General features: G+C 43.5%; 1 protein-coding gene across 2 annotated transcripts in view; it reads left to right on the forward strand.

Moving 5' to 3' along the window:
• The first annotated feature begins 6441 nt into the window (after nucleotides 1–6441).
• RGS3 (regulator of G protein signaling 3) overlaps nucleotides 6442–18630 on the forward strand; it is a 121087-nt gene continuing 108898 nt past the window's right edge. For both annotated transcript variants that reach the window (XM_012768862.2, XM_012768866.2), the window contains exon 1: nucleotides 6442–6654. In XM_012768862.2, the coding sequence (XP_012624316.2) occupies nucleotides 6576–6654 (79 nt within the window). In that variant the 5' untranslated portion in view covers nucleotides 6442–6575. The remainder of the gene's footprint in view (nucleotides 6655–18630) is intronic.

Below are 18630 nucleotides of genomic sequence, written 5' to 3' on the forward strand. Positions count from 1 at the left end.
TAACCCCAGTTTACTGAATCCTGCAGCATTATAATACCATTTTCGAATACCATCCAGCCTGATATTGCAACAGCTGGCCTGCCCTTCATTTTGACCCAAGAGTGAAGTGGTGCCTTCTCGATTTTTTTTCTCTTTCATTTCTTTGGTTACTAGTATTTTGTGCATTAGTCAATTATATTTCCTCTCTTGTATAATGATAATTCATGCTTTTTGGTACATTTCTCTTTTTTCTATTGCATTATAAAACTTCTTTGTACATATTTTCCATACATTTTATAAATATTTTAAACTCATTTTTTTTTTTTTTTTTTTTTTTTTGAGACAGAGTCCCGCTTTGTTGCCCAGGCTAGAGTGAGTGCCGTGGCGTCAGCCTAGCTCACAGCAACCTCAAACTCCTGGCTCAAGCAATCCTCCTGCCTCAGCCTCCCAAGTAGCTGGGACTACAGGCATTCGCCACCATGCCCGGCTAATTTTTTTTTTGTATATATTAGTTGGCCAATTAATTTCTTTCTATTTATAGTAGAGACGGGGTCTCGCTCTTGCTCAGGCTGGTTTCGAACTCCTGACCTCGAGCAATCCGCCTGCCTCGGCCTCCCAGAGAGCTAGGATTACAGGCGTGAGCCACCGCGCCCGGCCTTAAACTCATTTTTAATTTAAAAATTTACTTTTTTTATAGCCATAGAAAAGTATTTAATTTTTTTATTTTTTATTTTTCCCCCAACCATTTGAAAATATAAAATGCATTTTTAGCTCACCTACTGTACAGGCAGTTGGACAGATTTGGTCTGTAGGCCATAGTTTGCCAACCCTGGACTAATATGTTCACTAAATTTGTACTATCTTTGCATTTCTGGAATAAATACCACTTGAACATGAATATATTGCTAGATTTGATTTGCTAATATTTTATTTAGGACTTTCGCATCTATAATCACAAGTCAGATTGGTCTATGCAGAGATTTCAAACTAGGTGTGGGACACAGATGTATTCTATTTATCCTACAAAATCCTTATTTTTTTTTTTTTTTTTGAGACAGAGTCTCACCCTGTTGCCTGGGCTAGAATGCCGTGGCATCAGCCTAGCTCACAGCAACCTCAAACTCCTGGGCTCAAGCAATCCTTCTGCCTCAGCCTCCTGAGTAGCTGGGACTACAGGCATGCACCACCATGCCCGGCTAATTTTTTTTCTATATATTTTTAGTTGTCCAATTAATATCTTTCTATGTTTTAGTAGAAATGGAGTCTCGCTCTTGCTCAGGCTCAGGCTGGTTTTGATCACCTGACCTTGAGCCATCCACCCGCCTTGGCCTCCCAGAGTGCTAGGATTATAGGCGTGAGCCACCATGCCTGGCCAATACTTAAAAATTTTGAATGAGTTGTCAATATTTAAAAATTGGGAAATATTAATACTCATAATTTTATATTCCTGGCTTTTCTTTAAAGAAAAAAGAAATGTGGCAAAAATTGAGAGAACATTGGCCCAATTTTGCCATATTTTAAAAGATTTGCTTCATTGTAGGTTTTCTATTTCATTAATGTCTACTCTTATTTTTATCTTTGACCTTTGGTGTATAATTTTCATTTCCTAACCTCATTTGGTTTTTGTCTTTGTCTAGCTTCCTACCTAGCACTGACAAATTTTCCAATTTTCTTCTAGGTTCTGCAATAGTTTAAATTATATTGGCATCATCTGTTTCTTGTAGGTCTTATAGGATTGGCCTCTTAAACTACCTGGGTTTTCTATAATTTTGTCAGGTAGAGTTTTGGTTTCCTTTTCTATTTTTTTTTTTTTTTTTTTTTTGAGACAGTGTCTCACTCTGTTGCCCTGGCTAAAATGCTGTTGCGTCAGCCTAGCTCACAGCAACCTCAAACTCCTGGGCTCAAGCAATCCTGCTGCCTCAGCTTCCCGAGTAGCTGGGACTACAGGCATGTGCCACCATGCCCGGCTACTTTTTTCTATATATTTTTAGTTGTCCAATTAATTTCTTTCTATTTTTAGTAGAGATGGAGTCTTGCTCTTGCTCAGGCTGATTTTGAACTCCTGACCTTGAGCAATCCGCCCACCTGGGCCTCCCAGAGTGCTAGGATTACAGGCATGAGCCACCACACCCAGCCTTCCTTTTCTATTTTATCTATGGTTAGTGATCTATTAAAAATTTCAAACTCTTGTATCAATTTTAGTAATTAATGCTTTCTGGAAAATCATCCATTTTTTTCCAGATATTCAAATTTATTCAATAAGGTTGTAATAGTTTTCCCTTATAATTTAAAAAATTGCCTGTGTTTATTGGCTTTCTTTCTCTTTTCTAAACTTGTTTATTTGTAGTTTTCTTTATAAGTTTTACCAGAGGTCTATTTTATTGCTCTTTTCTTTTTTTTTTTTTTTTTTGAGACAGAGTCTCACTTTGTTGCCCAGGCTAGAGTGAGTGCCGTGGCGTCAGCCTAGCTCACAGCAACCTCAAACTCCTGGGCTCAAGCAATCCTTCTGCCTCAGCCTCCCGAGTAGCTGGGACTACAGGCATGTGCCACCATGCCCGGCTAATTTTTTTTTGTATATATACTTTTAGTTGGTCAATTAATTTATTTCTATTTTGGTAGAGATGGGGTCTCGCTCAGGCTGGTTTCGAACTCCTGACCTTGAGCAATCCGCCCGCCTCGGCCTCCCAAAGTGCTAGGATTACAGGCGTGAGCCACCACGCCCGGCATATTGCTCTTTTCAAAGATCAGGCTTTGGTTTTATTGTTGAAGTCTACTTTTCTTTTTTGAATAAATTTCAACTTAAAGTTTATTTCTTTTTAAAATTTTCTTCTGAATTGGCTTATTCTTCTAACTTTTTTTTTTTTTTTTTGACACAGAGTCTTGCTTTGTTGCCTAGGCTAGAGTGAGTGCCATGGCATCAGCCTAGCTCACAGCAACCTCAAACTCCTGGGCTCAAGCAATCCTGATGCTTCAGCCTCCCAAGTAGCTGGGACTACAGGCATGTGCCACCATGCCTGGTTAATTTTTTTCTGTATATGTTAGTTGGCCAATTAATTTCTTTCTATTTATAGTAGAGACGGGGGTCTTGCTCTTGCTCAGGCTGGTTTGGAACTCCTGACCTCGAGCAATCCTCCCGCCTCGGCCTCCCAGAGTGCTAGGATTACAGGCTTGAGCCACCATGTGCTCGGCCATTCTTCTAACTTTTTAAATTGAATCTTTAGTTTTTTAAAATCTTTCTTGTTTTTTAAATAAAATAATGTTTTCCTGGAACTTTCTATTCTATTTCATTGATCTATTTGTCTTTTCTTTTTGATATTATATTATTATAACACTGTCAACATCTAATAGTCCAACTCCCCTTCATTATTATTTTATTTTATTTTTTTTTTCATTATTATTTTAAAAAATTTTCCACAACTGAATGATGACTTTTAGAATCGGAAAGAAAAAAAGAAAATAAAAGATGTAATATATTTTAAAATTTAATTAAAAAAAGAAAAAATAAATAAAAATAAAAAATTTTCTTGGTTATTGGGCCAGATATATCTTAAAGTCATTAAAATTCTTTGAGAGTTAATATGAAAATGCACCCAAATAAATGCTTCTGGTACCTTCCTTCCAAACCCAAGTACTCCTTATTCTTCCAGATACAAAGTTAGTCTTTCAAAAAATGCCTATAATTAATCTGTGTATGTCAATATAGTGCATGTATGTGGTGAATTTAAATGTGTTTTGTGTGCATATCTGTGTGGTTCATGTATATGTGCTTGTGTATGTTCATAGAATGCAAGTATAGTGTGTGGGGTGTATTTGTATATATATATATATGTGAGGTATGTAATTGTGTTTGTGTGTGTATGATGTGATTGCCTATGTACATGGGATGTGTTAAGGTATGTGTATGTATGTGTGCAGAGTGCATGTTTGTATTGTGTGTGTGCTATGTTTATGTATGTGTGGAGTGTGTGTGGGTATGTGTGAGGTGGAAGACAGATACTGAGCCCCTAGGAGGTGCTAGAGTGCTCAGGGCAAATCAGAGAGCCAGGCTTGGTCCTAAAACTGCCCTGCCTTCTTGGGGAAAGCAGGGCCATGACTGTGACCCTTTGTGAATGTCACCTGTAGACAGCAGTGTTAACCAGTGAGACTGGTTAAATAGGGCCAGTCTCTCTTGCAGTGTCACTGCCAAGGCTCCCACTCACCTCTCTCCTTCATCTTCTGAAAAAAAGGTGACCTGCCCCTTTAAGAAAAGGAAGCTTCCAGTGCTCTACTAAGGAGCCTTACTGGTGGTGGTGGAGGTGGTGCCACCAGAGGGGTCAGATCAGGATAAGGCTGGTTTTGGGGTCTTCCAACTGAATAGGTTAGCTGCTGAATTGGGGAGGAGTCAGGAGGGGACCTGCAAGGCAGTAGGATCTTTGTCCCCAGTAGACCATAAGGTGCCCAGTGTGGGCCTTGGTCTTCCTCCCACCCCCCAGGTCACTTCCAGACAGTGCAACTCTGCTCGGTTCTCCTGTTGGGTCTCACGCTCCTGAGTGTTGTACGTGCAGGTTGCTCACAGCCTCCTGAATCTAAGGTGGGTTTCCCTTTGGGAGAGGGCTCTACATAGGTCCCTTGGGCATATCACCCTCCCTTTCCCTGTGTATCATCCTTTGCCCTGGCTCCTGAATGTCATGTTTTCTAGTTCATACTTGGAGTAAAAACCCCTTACAGGGGGCATCTTCAGGCCATGCCTAACTCATGCTCCCATCTTGCTCCTGCAGGTCTGCAGCACCTCTAGGCTCCATGTCCTGTTTGCATCCTGTGGCTTGAGCCTGAGGTTGCCCATATTGCCTGGCTGGATGGAGTGGGTGAGCCAGGATACCTCCCTGTCCAGAAAGGATGCCTGGACTCAGACTTCCCCAGCCAGGAAGAGGATCAGGCGTGCCCAAGTCCAGGGTGCAGGTAAGTCCATCTTCCACTGGGTTGGGGCCAGGAGAGTGGGCCTGCCCCAGCTAAAGACAATATCTGTGGTGTGGGGGTAGGGGGAAGAGCAGGGCAGGATTTCACGAAGTGCCAGGATTCAAACAATCCACCGGCCTTTATGTGACTCATTCCTATTTGACCCTACTTTGCTGATTTCAGGGCTCTAGTTTCTGCTCCCCACTGGTGGCCAACTGGCCTTGTGGCATCTAGTTTCCTTACCTGCCTTCAGAAGGCAGGCCTGCTACCTCTACCTGCTGTTGGGCCATGGAGCAAGTGTGGAGGCCAAGGAAGAACAGAAGGACAATGGCCTCTGGGGCAGACAGACCTGGGTTTAAATTTCAGCTTTGCCTGTTCCTTGCTCTGCAAATCTTGGCCAAGTCACCTACCTTCTCTGCCTGAGGTGCAGATTTCTCCCTGGTAAATTGGGGCTTACTTTCTAGGCTTACAGTGAAGATAAAGTGAGATGATGTGTGTAAATTGCCCAGCTCAGCCCTTGGCACCTGGTGCTCCATATGTATAACTTTTTTCTCCACTTTCTCTCTTGCATCTCTGGATCTTGTCTTGAGTGGGTCACTGAACCACAAATATCCACTTGGCAATGATATCAGAGGAACAGGGACAAATACCAACACTTCTCATTTTTAGATTTACATGAGACAAACAGCTTTCCCTCCCACAGTGGCAACAGTTGGAGATTTGCAGAGCAGATGTCTGGGTGTGAAGGCACTTCCTGGGGGTGTCCCGTGAATGTTTGCTGACAAAACAGTGCAGGGGCTTCCAGCTCTGCCTCCCTGCACCAGGCTTGGGAGATTCAAAGTGCCCACCCGTTCTGTGTCCTGCATGTCTGTCTTCCTCAGATGCTGGGAGGCTGTCCTGCTGTCTGATGGCACCAGGCTAGGGTAGGGTGGGCTGGGGGTGGCATGAGGCTGGTTGGAGCAAGCTGCTCCCATCTGGACCTGTGTCAGGCAGCACTCATCCAAGAGGAGGGTTGAGAAGGCAATACAGGTAGCCGGGTTTGGGAAGGGGCTGCAGCCTGGTGGGGGCGACCTGTCCGAGTGCAGAGAACACTTTTGCAAACCCCACTGCACTGGGCCAGGAGGGTGCTCCTTGGCCCTTGCTTGGCTCTGATGATTACAGGTCTGAGCTTCAAAGCAGGTTACACAGTCAGCTAATTGCTGGTCTGGGAGAGCTGGCCGGGAGGCCAAGCCCGCCCTGAGTGGGCACGCTTGGCCCGGGGCTCCTGTGAGTTGGCCCTTCCAGCCTAAAGCGCGGTAGTGGAGCCGGGAGCGTCAGCGTAGCCCGGTCCTGCAGGCTCCCAGGAAGGAGCCACCTCCAACCACTGGTGGCTGCCCTGGCGGCTCAGCTCGGGGCGCGGGGCGCGGCGCCTCCTCCCCTCCCCGGGCCGCGTCTGCTCCGTCAGGTGGAAATCTCCCCATTCAAACCCGCGCGGGCCAATCAGCGCCCGGCGCGCCCGGCCGGTTCCAACGCGCTGCGGCCGCCGGCCTCCCGCTCCTCCCGCCTCCCTCCGGGACACTGGCGGGGAGGCTGCGAACCTGCTGCCTCGGTTACTGGGGAGCAACACAGCCGCCTCGGGTTACAGGGTTACAGGCGCTCCGCCCGTGCCGCAGTGGGACACCATGGAGCACTCCCTGCACCGTGTCTCCCTCGGGAGCCGGCGTGCCCACCGGGACTTGTCCTTCTACCTCACCACCTTTGGTAAGTGCCCTCTGGGGCTGGCTGCCAGGGGCTGCTTCACCCTGCTCTCACCGCCCAGCAGGCAGCCCCCCATGGTGACAGGCAAGGCTTGGGAGTAGGCGCTCCTTCTGTTTGGGGGCACCTTCTCTGGCCCCTTCCCCCTGCAGTTGCCCAGGATGGGCTCAGGGCACAGGCTCAGGCCAAGCAAGCCGCTGGATACCACCTGCTGCCCGCCACTAGTGCCAACTGCAGTTGGTTCTGCCTCACTTGGCTGGAATAATCACACTTGAGTTAATCTTTCAGAAACCTGGTTTGTCACCATCAAGTTGCCATTAACAAGCAGCTCAGGTTAAATCAAGGTCTTACTGCTACATCTGGAGATCTCATTCACCCACTTTCCTTCTGCTCAGGGACGGGACAGGTGCTGGGCTAGCCCAGTGGCCTTGCCTCCTGTGGCCTCACCTTGGAGGCTGTAATCTGACTTCATTGGGTATCTGACCCACAGTGAAGATGGGAGAATTCTCTCCTCCAAGACAGACCAATCCCTTAGGAGGGTCCCAGGGATGTCCTCAGGGATTGAGGTGGAAAGAAATGGGCAGTGGGCCTTATTCCCAAGCGAGTGGGTTCCCCAATTAACAGCTGGGCAGCAGCTGCCCAAAGGCCTGGGCGAACCTGGCCTTCTAGGTAGCCATAGTGACGATAACAGTCGTTCCCTAGAGTACAGCCCTCCATTCCCTCTCTGGTCCTGCAACTCCCTGTGGAAACTGGGTTATTTTTCCTCTGTGAAGGCTTGAGCCCCAGAGGGAGGAAGATTTCCCATGAGCCAGTGGTAAAGTTGGTACCTGAGTTCAAGCTGTCTGGAGATGATCTGTCCAACGCATTTTTTTTTTTTTTTTTTTGAGACAGGTCTCACTTTGTTGCCCAGGCTAGAGTGAGTGCCGTGGCGTCAGCCTGGCTCACAGCAACCTCAATCTCCTGGGCTCAGCGATCCTACTGCCTCAGCCTCCCGAGTAGCTGGGACTACAGGCATGCGCCACCATGCCTGGCTAATTTTTTGTATATATATTTTTAGTTGGTCAATTAATTTCTCTCTATTTTTGGTAGAGACGGGGTCTCGCTCAGGCTGGTTTCGAACTCCTGACTTTGAGCGATCCGCCGGCCTCGGCCTCCCAAAGTGCCAACGCATTTTTGTTTGAACATTTTTGCATATGATTTCCTTGTAAAAGTTAGGGCCATTACTGCAACTTAACTGGACTTTGCCCAGCTTTCAAAGACAGAACACCCAAAGAGTTAGTCCCTCCCTGGGGTTCCTGGCTCCTTTGCTCCCAGGCTTACTCCTGTCTAACACAACGTGGCTCTTCACAACCTGCTTTATTCTCTGGGGGCACAGGGAGTGATGGAGGAGCAGCAGCTTGGCCCCTGTAAATGGCCTGCTGTCTGGCATCCTGGAATTCACTGGTTCTGTTGGTGGAAGATAATTAAGAGTAATTAACAAGCTACCATTTGTTGAGCATTTACCATGTGCCATGCCTTGTGCCAAGTGCTTTATTTGTATTATTTCATTTGGTAAACCTGACCCTAGGAGGCAGTTCCTGTTAAGCCCATTGGGATGCAGGAGCCTCTGAGATACCAGAGAGTTCCAGGATGACTGGGGTTGGTGAGGTGGGGGCTGGTCAGGAAAGAATATTAGGGAGCTGCAAGGCCCTCTTACCTTAGATGTAAGGTAAAAGTAAAAATATGTTTTTTTTTCTCACCTCTATGTTATCATGATAAGTTGTGTTTCTTGTTGAAAACTTAGTGAAAAGACAGTGAACAATCACTTGTAATCTGACTCCTCAGAGAGACTACTGTTCATATTTTGATTTATATCCTTGCAAACTTTTTTTCTGTGTGTGTGTGAGGGAGGGGTCAAATTTTAACAAAATTGAGATCAAACCATATGTGTACTTTTGAAACCCAGTTCTTTTCTTTGCATCAGTGAATGTTCTTCTGTAGCCTTAATCTCCCTGCCAGATCTGGGAAGTTAGGGAGGGGAGGGTCCAGGTCCAGCAGGAAGTGGATCTTCTTGCTGGGCCATGGCCTCAGGGCTGGTCCGATGGGTATCAGGGAAGGTTGCTGCTTGAACAAGTGGCTGAGACCTGAGTGTGCAGGAGGCAGGCAGGAGCCTAGGTGGGGTGAGGAGCTACACGCTCTTATTCATGTAGTCTCCTCTCAGTCTCTCCGAGGACACTAATTAGCATGTTTGAAAGGTTCTTGCCTGTTTCCTGCATTAGTTCTGTTTCTTTGGGTGCCATTTGTCATGTTGCCCCTCTTTCAAGGTGCTGATTTTCTTCATACACTGAGTGACTTTTGCTCGCCTGCTTACGAACAAAGATTCCTATCAGTGTTTTCCAAACCAGGCCAACTATCAGAAGCATCTGGGGAGCCTGTTAAAATGCACATATTCCTAGGATCTTCTTCCAGAGATTCTGGTTTAATAGGTCTAGGGTAGAGCGTGAGAATGCATAAATTTAAGAAGCCACAGAAGTACTCTTACCATCAGCCAGGTTTGGACTCAGTCAGTTTTGGTAGCCAGTGGGACTCCCTTTACTGTGAAAGTCTTTGCTGAGTTTTCCTCAGTTCACTGGCCTTCCCCTGGCATGGCAGGAAGCCCTTGGCCTTCACCAGTGGGCTTTGCCTTGGTAGAACCAGACGAAGATGCTGCCTTGCTGGTAGTTTCCTGAACATAAACATTTAAAGGCAGCGTAAGCACCTATGGAAACATAATGAGACGAAATTGTTGTCATCAGGAGTCCCTTCAAGGCGAGTACTGTATGGTATATATATTGTTTGTGTGTGTCCATGAGTATAACCCCTCGTCCCTCCAAAAGGGGCATGTTCAAGTAACATTAATTGACCATACACTGCCTTCTGAGAAGATGGCCTGACTTCAGCGGAGGGCAGTATGCAAGCTGAGGCTGGGACCCAGCTATTCTAGAGGGATTTTTTTCCCTATTGTAATAACTGCTGCAATTTGAAGAAGTCATGATAGGTGTACATCATATTTTTTCCAGGACTATATGTTTAATTTTGATTAGCATATTTGTTAACATTTTTTGGTAACAACTTTTTTGAGATATAATTCAGATATACACAATTCACTCTTTTTTTTGAGACAGAGTCTCACTTTGTTGCCCAGGCTAGAGTGAGTGCCATGGCGTCAGCCTAGCTCACAGCAACCTCAAACTCCTGGGCTCAAGCAATCCTGCTGCCTCAGCCTCCCGAGTAGCTGGGACTATAGGCATGTACCACCATGCCCGGCTAATATTTTCTATATATATTAGTTGGCCAATTAATTTTTTTCTATTTATAGTAGAAACAGGGGTCTCGCTCTTGCTCAGGCTGGTTTCGAACTCCTGACCTTGAGCAATCCTCCCTCCTCGGCCTCCCAGAGTGCTAGGATTACAGGCGTGAGTCACCACTCCCGGCCACAATTCACTCATTTAAAGTATATAAGTCAATAGTTTTTTAGTATATTCACAGAGTTGAGTAACTATTATCACAATAAGTTTTAGAACATTTTCATTACCTCATAAGGGAACACTGTACCCTTTAGCTTATTACCCCCAATCCCCAGTCCTCCCTAAGGAGGGGTCCTCCCCAAATCCCTGCCCTAAGCAAGCAGTAATCTGTTCTCTGTCTCTACAGATTTATCTGTTCTGGACAGTTCGTGTAAATGGAATCATATATGTATCTTTTGTGACTGACTTCTTTCACTTAGTGTAAGTTTTCAGGGTTCACCCATGTAGCATGTATCAGTACTTCATTTGTTTTAATAGCTGAATATTATTCTGTTGTATAGATATATCACATTTTGTTTATCCATTCATCTGAATGGATATTTGGGTTGTTTCTAACTCCCTGTGACTACTAAGAATAATGCTGCCACGAACATTTGTGTACAAGTTTTTGTGTGGACAAATGCTTTCAATTCTCTTCACATACACACAGAATATATCTAGGAATACTAGTCATATGGTAGCTCTGACTAGAATTGCTAGTCATATGGTAGCTCTGTGCTGAAAAGTTTAAGGAACTTGCCAGGCATGGTGGCTCATGCCTGTAATCCTAGCACTCTGGGAGGCCGAGACAGGAGGATTGCTTGAGTTTAGGGGTTTGAGACCAGCCCAAGCAAGAGTGAGACTCCATCTCTACTAAAAATAGAAAAATTAGCCAACTGTGGTGGTGCATGCCTGTAGTCCCAGCTACTCTGGAGGCTGAAGCAAGAGGATCACTTGAGCCCAGAAGTTTGAGGTTGCAGTGAGCTATGATGATGCCACTGTACTCTACCCAGGGCAACAGAATGGGACTCTGTCTCAAAAAAAATAAATAAATAAATAAATAAATAAGTTTAAGGAAGTGCCAAACTCTTTTCCAAAGTAGCTGCACCATTTTACATTTCCACCAGCAGTATATGAGGGTTTTGATTTCTCCATATCCTTACCAATCCTTATTAGAATCTGACTTTTTTTTTTTTTTTTGAGACAGAGTCTCGCTTTGTTGTCCAGGCCAGAGTGAGTGCCGTGGCGTCAGCCTAGCTCACAGCAACCTCAAACTCCTGGGCTTGAGTGATCCTTCTGCCTCAGCCTCCCGAGTAGCTGGGACTACAGGCATGCGCCACCATGCCCGGCTAATTTTTTTTTTTTTATATATATATCAGTTGGCCAATTAATTTCTTTCTATTTATAGTAGAGACGGGGTCTCGCTCTTGCTCAGGCTGGTTTTGAACTCCTGACCTTGAGCAATCCGCCCGCCTCGGCCTCCCAAGAGCTAGGATTACAGGCGTGAGCCACAGCGCCCGGCCACAATCTGACTTTTTAATTCTAGCCATTCTGGGGATGTGATGTATCTCATTACAGTTTTGATTTGCATTTTCCTGATAACCAGTAATATTGAACATTTTTCATGTGCTTATTGACTATTTGTATATCTTCTTTGGAGAAAAATTTATTCAGACCCTTTGCTCATTTTTAAATTGGGATTTTTATTATTGAGTTGTAAGAGTTCTTTATATGTTCTAGAAACAAGTCCCTTGTCAAATATATGATTTGCAAATATTTTTTCTTAATCTGTGTTTTTTTCCACTTTCTTAATAGTGTTCTTTGAACCCTATTTTTAATTTTAATTAAACTTTATTTACATAAAAATAAACATTTATTTTTATTTAAATGTAATTGAACATTTTTAATTTTGATGATGTCCACTTTATTTTTTCTTTCGTTGCCTGTACTTTGGTTTTATATCTCAGAATCCCTTGCCAAATCTAAGGTTATATCACTTACTAAGAAATCTGTTTTTTTCTAAGAGTTTTATAGTTTTGACTCTTACATTTAGGTCTTTGAGTTTTATAAAAAATATGGTATGAGGTAAGGGTCCAATTTCATTGCTTTGCATTTGGCTATTCAGTTGTCCCAGCACCATTTGTTGAAAATACTATTATGTCCCCATTGAATGATCTTGGTATCTTTGTTGAAAATCAATTGACCAAAGAACCATAGATTTATTTCTGGATTCTTAATTCTATTTCATTGATCTATTTGTCTGTCGTTATGCCAGTACCACACTGTCTTGATTACTGTTGCTTTGTAGTCAGTTTTGAAATTGGGAAGTGTAAATCCTTCAGTTTTGTTCTTTTTCAAGATCATTTTGGCTGTCCTGGGTTCCTTGAATTTCCATGTGACTTTCAGGCATAATTTCTATATAGAAAGTAAAAACTCAAGTTTACAGAAATGTTGGATAAATATAAAATATCTTCTTGAGGGAATACCAACTTATTAGCTTGCCTGATGAACCAAATTATTAACCTACCTGGGGCGTCTGGTGGCCGGGATGTGATGAGTGGTCAGGGGAGGGTTGTCTTTCCTCCAGAGTGTCTGAGCCAGGAGATGATGAGCAGGCTGGACATGTTTTGAGGACTGCCATTAGCTGCGGACATTGGGTGACACAACTCACCCTTCTTTAGAAATGTCAGATCCCAGTGAACCTGTGAGATGAAAACTGTAGGAAGCAGCTCTTAAGTGCAGACTCTAGAGGAGTGCCTGGAATCTTAGATTTGCCAGAGGGAAGTTGGGAAGATGTGGTTCTGAGGGCAGAGCAGACTTGGAAATGCCATTGATTTGCTGGGCATTTTCTTTCTTTTTCCATGTATGTTGTGGCAGCACAATGTTAACTGGGGCCTGTTCCACTCCTTTCTATGCCTCTCTTTAGAAGCCACAGAGATAAATAATTCATCTTCTGTAATGAGCATGAAGCTTGGGAACAGATGCCAGCTAGCTGCTCAGTATGTCAGGCACTGTGTGGTCAGACCCTGAACTGGAGGCCTTTGAAATGTCCCTGACAGCGGCCCCTGGCTCCCCTTGTGTCCAGTCCCGCTGCTCTGAGCCTGGGAGATTCCCTGGACTTGGCTGGGGAAACCCACCCATGTGTTTCTCAGAAGCCCATCCTTTGCTGTTCAGACTCCTCAGCATTTATTGGCTTTTCTGTCATTTGCAGTTCAGCTACAGGGAGCTTTCAGAAAGTCCTCAAAGTTTCTGGCTGTTTGATAGCTCTTTGTCCTCTTTTAAATTCTGCTTTTTGTTCTTTTTAAACTTTTTCTTTTTTTTTTTTTTTTTGAGACAGAGTCTCACTCTGTTGTCTGGGCTAGAGTGCCGTGGCATCAGCCTAGCTCACAGCAACCTCAAACTCCTGGGCTCAGGTGATCCTCCTGCCTCAGCCTCCCAAGTAGCTGGGACTACAGGCATCTGCCACCATGCCTGGCTAACTTTTTCTATATATTTTGAGTTGTCCAGTTAATTACTTTCTACTTTTTTTAGTGAAGATGGGGTCTTGCTCTTGCTCAGGCTGGTCTTGAACTCCTGAGCTCAAATGATCCGCCTGCCTTGGCCTCCCAAAGTGCTAGGATTGCAGGCGTGAGCCACCATGCCTGGCCCTTAAACTTTTTTTTAATTACAAAATACACACACATACAGAAAGAAAAGTGTCCCCCCAAAATGATGATGTGCAGTTCAGTGATTTATCACAAAGAAAATAGCTTTATAACTTTTACCGGAGTCAAAAAGGAACATTACTAATATCCAAGAGACCCACGTTTGATATGTAGCTTTTTTCTTTATCATTCAGTTTAAAATATTTTCTAATTTTCATTGTCATTTTTTCTTTAATCCAGGGGTTATTTAGAAGTGTATTTCTTAATTTCCAAATATTGGGAACTTTCTAGTAATGTTTAGTTATTTTACATTTTGGTCAGAGAATATACTCTCAATTCTTTTAGTTTTTTTGAAATTCATTGAGATTTGCTTTATGGCCCAAGATATGGTTAGTTTTTGTAAATGTTCTGTGTGTACTTGAATTCTGTAGCAGTTGGGTACAGTATTCTTTGTATATGTCAAGTTTAGGTCAAGTTTACTAATTATGTTGCTCAAATATTCTGTATCCTTGTTGATTTTTTCCTGTTTGTTCTATAAGTTACCAATATACGTGTGTTAAAATTCTTACTATGATTGTAAATTTGACTATTTCTCATTGTACTTCTGTCAGTTTTTCCTTTATTTTGAAGTTATATTAAAGATATACAAATTTAGAATTTTTATTATAAAGTCTTCTTTTATTGTTATGAGGTCTTCTCTTTATTTCTAGTGGAGATAAAGTCTACTTTTCTTGACATTAATGTATTATAGCTACCCAGGCTTCTTTGGCTAATATTTGCCTAGCACGTTTCTTCATCTTTTTTCCTTCAACTCTTCTGTATTTTTACATTTTAAGTGTGCTGTGTCTACTACAAAGGGCTGGCACAGAGTTGTTATTTTTCATCTCAGCGCAAACCTAGGATGATATATTCCTTCAAAAAGATCTTTATTTGCTTGTTAGGTGCTTGGGGTCACTAGCAATCTAGATTAATCTTAATTCAATGTTAGGTATTGAGAGTGTTTGAAGTTGAGATGCAGTCCCTTGAGGAACTGTGTCTGATTACAGCCCACCCTACTTCTCAGGAGCAACCCTTTAGGGTCAACTTAAAAGGTGGAACTTCAGAAGAATCCTACTTCCTGGCAGGCCTTGGTCTCTAACTCCCTTCCCCTATCCCTGAGAGGCAGGCAGAGACTCTGCTCTTAGCCCTTCAGTTAACCATCTGGAATTTGAAAACACTCCAGGAAAAAACTAGCCCAGAAAAACACTAGGCTCATGTCCACAGAACCTCTATTTCCTAAGATCTGCCTGGTAGTTCCTAGCTCTATCTTGTTACATCTCTAAGAAGATGCTTTTAAATATTTTGTCTAGCTTATCCATTTTTCCTCAGTGGGTCTATCATCCCAGGAATAGAAGTCCCCTACAAATGTTTTCTAATTTTTCTGAGTTGTTTTTTGTTTGTCTATCTTTCTCTTTATTTCCTCCCTCCCTCCTGCCCTCCCATCTTTCTTCCTGCCTTCCTTCCTTCCTGCAGGTCTACATTTATCCGAACAGGCATTACTGGTACTGGAGGATCCCTTCCCAAGATGGCTCATTCACATGGCTCTTGGCAGGAGGCCTCAGCTCCTTGCTACCTGTTGTTTCTCATCACATGGGCTTCTTCATAGGGCTGTTGGGGTTTCCTCATGATATGGCAGCTGGCTTCCTTCTGAGCAAGTGACAACAAAAGTGAAAGCAAGAAAGAACTCCTATAAAAAGATGAATAACCCAATTGAAAAATGGGCAAAGGATTTAAATAGACATTTTTTTCCAAAGAAGATATGCTAATGGCCAATAGCACATGAAAAGATGTTCAACATCATTAGGGAAATGTGAATCAGGGAAATGTGAATCTAAACCACAATGAGGTACTATTACACTAGAATGGCCATAATAAAAAAGTACTATTATACTAGAATGGCCACAATCACAAGTGTGAAGAGGATGAGGAGAAATTGGAACCCTTGTACATTGCTGGCAGGAATGTAAAATGGTGCAGAGTTTGACAGTTCCTCAAACAGTTAAAGACAGAGTTACCAGTTGACCCAGCAATTCCACTCATAGGTATATATCCAAGAATATGAAAACGTGCCCAGACAAAAACTTGTACAGAAGTTTCATAGCAGCATTATTCATAATAGCTAAAAAATGGAAACAACCCAAAGATCCATCACCAGATGAATGAATAAACAAAACATTGACTAGTTATACAATGGAATATTATTTGACCATATAAAGAAATGAAATATTGATTCATGCTACAACATGGGTGAACTTTGAAAATGTTATGCTAAGGGAAAGAAGCTGTTCACAAATGACCATGCGTTGATTGATCTCATTTGCATAAAACATCCAGAATAGGCAAGTCCTTAGAGGCCAAAAGTAGATAAATTCTTTTTTTTTTTTTTTTTTTTTTTGAGACAGAGTCTCACTTTGTTGCCCAGGCTAGAGTGAGTGCCGTGGCGTCAGCCTGGCTCACAGCAACCTCAATCTCCAGGGCTCAGCGATCCTACTGCCTCAGCCTCCCGAGTAGCTGGGACTACAGGCATGCACCACCATGCCCGGCTAATTTTTTGTATATATATTTTTAGTTGGTCAATTAATTTATTTCTATTTTTGGTAGAGACGGGGTCTCGCTCAGGCTGGTTTTGAACTCCTGACCTTGAGCAATCCGCCCGCCTCGGCCTCCCAAAGTGCTAGGATTACAGGCGTGAGCCACCACGCCCGGCAAGTAGATAAATTCTTGACAGAGGATGAGGGGGAGAAGAGAATGGGGTGTGACTGCTAATGGATATGGGGTTTCTTTTAAGGTAAAGTGAAAATGTTTTAAAATTAGATAGTGATGATTGGTTATATAATCCAGTGAATATACTAAAAGACAATGCATTGTATGCTTTAAATTGGTGAATTGTATGATGTGTGAATTATATCCCACCGCAGCTGTTAAAAAAAAAGAGGGAATCTATAGGGCTTTTTATTCCTAATCTTGGAAGTCACCTATTGTCACTTATACCATATTCTATGGTTCAAAGCAAGTCACTAAGCCCATATCTGAAGGGAGGACTTAGGCTCCACCTTTGAAAGGAAGAGCAGAAAAGATTTTATGGACAAATTTTAAGCCCATCACAGGTATAGAGTGGCTAAGAGTGGAGTTCCTGAGGCTGCACTGCCTCAGTGCAAACCTAGCTCTGCCTCTTACTGGCTGTGTGACCTGGATGACCTGTTTAACTCTTATTTTTTTTTAAATAAATGACACGATTTTAACATTGAAGAAAATAAAAATAATCAGTATGCTCATGTGATTTGATTCAAATAAAACAATAAATAGTCCCAAAATATATTTTTCTGAAATACTATATAATTGAGAGGGTAGTAGGTACTTATTTTCTACTAGGATTATTCAAATTAAAGATTTGCAGAGGCTGAGTTATTTGGGAAAATACAAGTTTTCCAGTTGCTTTGGGGTAATGCTTCACCCCAAGCCAAAGTCTTTTTTTCCCTAAAATATTATGTGGGTACATATGTTTTTTGTTATAAGAGTTTAACTCTTTTTTTTTTTTTTTTTTTTTTTTTTTTGAGACAGAGTCTCGCTTTGTTGTCCAGGCTAGAGTGAGTGCCGTGGCGTCAGCCTAGCTCACAGCAACCTCAGACTCCTGGGCTTGAGTGATCCTTCTGCCTCAGCCTCCCGAGTAGCTGGGATTACAGGCATGCGCCACCATGCCCGGCTAATTTTTTCTATATATATCAGTTGGCCAATTAATTTCTTTCTATTTATAGTAGAGACGGGGTCTCGCTCTTGCTCAGGCTGGTTTTGAACTCCTGACCTTGAGCAATCCGCCCGCCTCGGCCTCCCAAGAGCTAGGATTACAGGCGTGAGCCACAGCGCCCGGCCTAAGAGTTTAACTCTTAATCTTCAGTTTCCTTGCCTGTAAATTGGGATATAAAGAAGAGAAATAAAAAGCATAAAGTGCTGAAAACCTAGTAAACATCCAGAAAGCGTTGGCTTTCTTCTCCCCATGCTTGTGCCCAGCCTAGTAGTTCACTGTGGCCCTGAACTCCAAAGTGAACTGTGCACGAGGCCTGTAGGAAGTTGGAGTCTCAGCCCCATGGGACTGCCGGCCTTGGTGGTGTCATGGTCCAGCCAAGGTTAGATGCTGACTGCAGTGGATTCAAAAATTTTATTTTACTGGCTTGCCCAGGAAGGACCTAGAATCCCTTGTGAATGATCCGCAGGAATCTAAATCATCAGGAGACCTGAATGCTAATTCATTATTACAGTTTATGCCAAAAAATAGAATTGCTGAGTAGACTAGAAGACTTACACTGACCAGAGAAGTCTCTTTTTGGAAGGAAAAACAGTTTTGGGAAAGCACATTAAGATCAAGTTTCACAGGGAGCAGAGAGACAAGCAAAGGCAGTTGAATTGACCCATCACGGGTTTTATCCCACCGCAGTAGTCTGCTTCATTTTGGCTCTTTGGGTCTCCTTTAGCGGCACCATCACAGGCCAGGGCCATTTCTCTGAATGGAACTCAAGATTCTCTGTCTTCACACAACAGACACTGGAAATTCTGCAGGGTTGTGTCCCTAGAGCTGTGTGACTCCCCGTCCCCAGCAGCACTGCGGCCTAGCATTTCTCCCTTCCAGGGCAGGCAGTGAACTTGGTAAGCACGCATAGCCCTCTCTGAGCCGTCTCAGGGCTCAGAGAGGGCTGTGTGGAAGAGGCAGCTGAGGACCACAGAGACAGGGGTGCCCAGCTGGGTTCCCTCCCTCCCTCCTGCACAAAAGGCTTCAGTACAGGCTTGTCCTCACCAATGGAGGGAAAATCTGTGATTGTTAGTGGCTGACTAGGCTCTGTGTAGACCCAACCTCCTTTGTACATTTGTCCTGATATTGTCACCTTTCCTGTGACTTTTAGCACATGATGGTTCTTAAACGGGCAATTGCTTTTGGGATAAATTGGGTTTTTAGGATGACTGCTGTTTGTGCTAGCCAGGCAAGTCCCTCGTAGATGTAT

The sequence above is a fragment of the Microcebus murinus genome, chromosome 12 (assembly GCF_040939455.1).
Source record: "Microcebus murinus isolate Inina chromosome 12, M.murinus_Inina_mat1.0, whole genome shotgun sequence".
NCBI classification, from domain to species: domain Eukaryota; kingdom Metazoa; phylum Chordata; class Mammalia; order Primates; family Cheirogaleidae; genus Microcebus; species Microcebus murinus.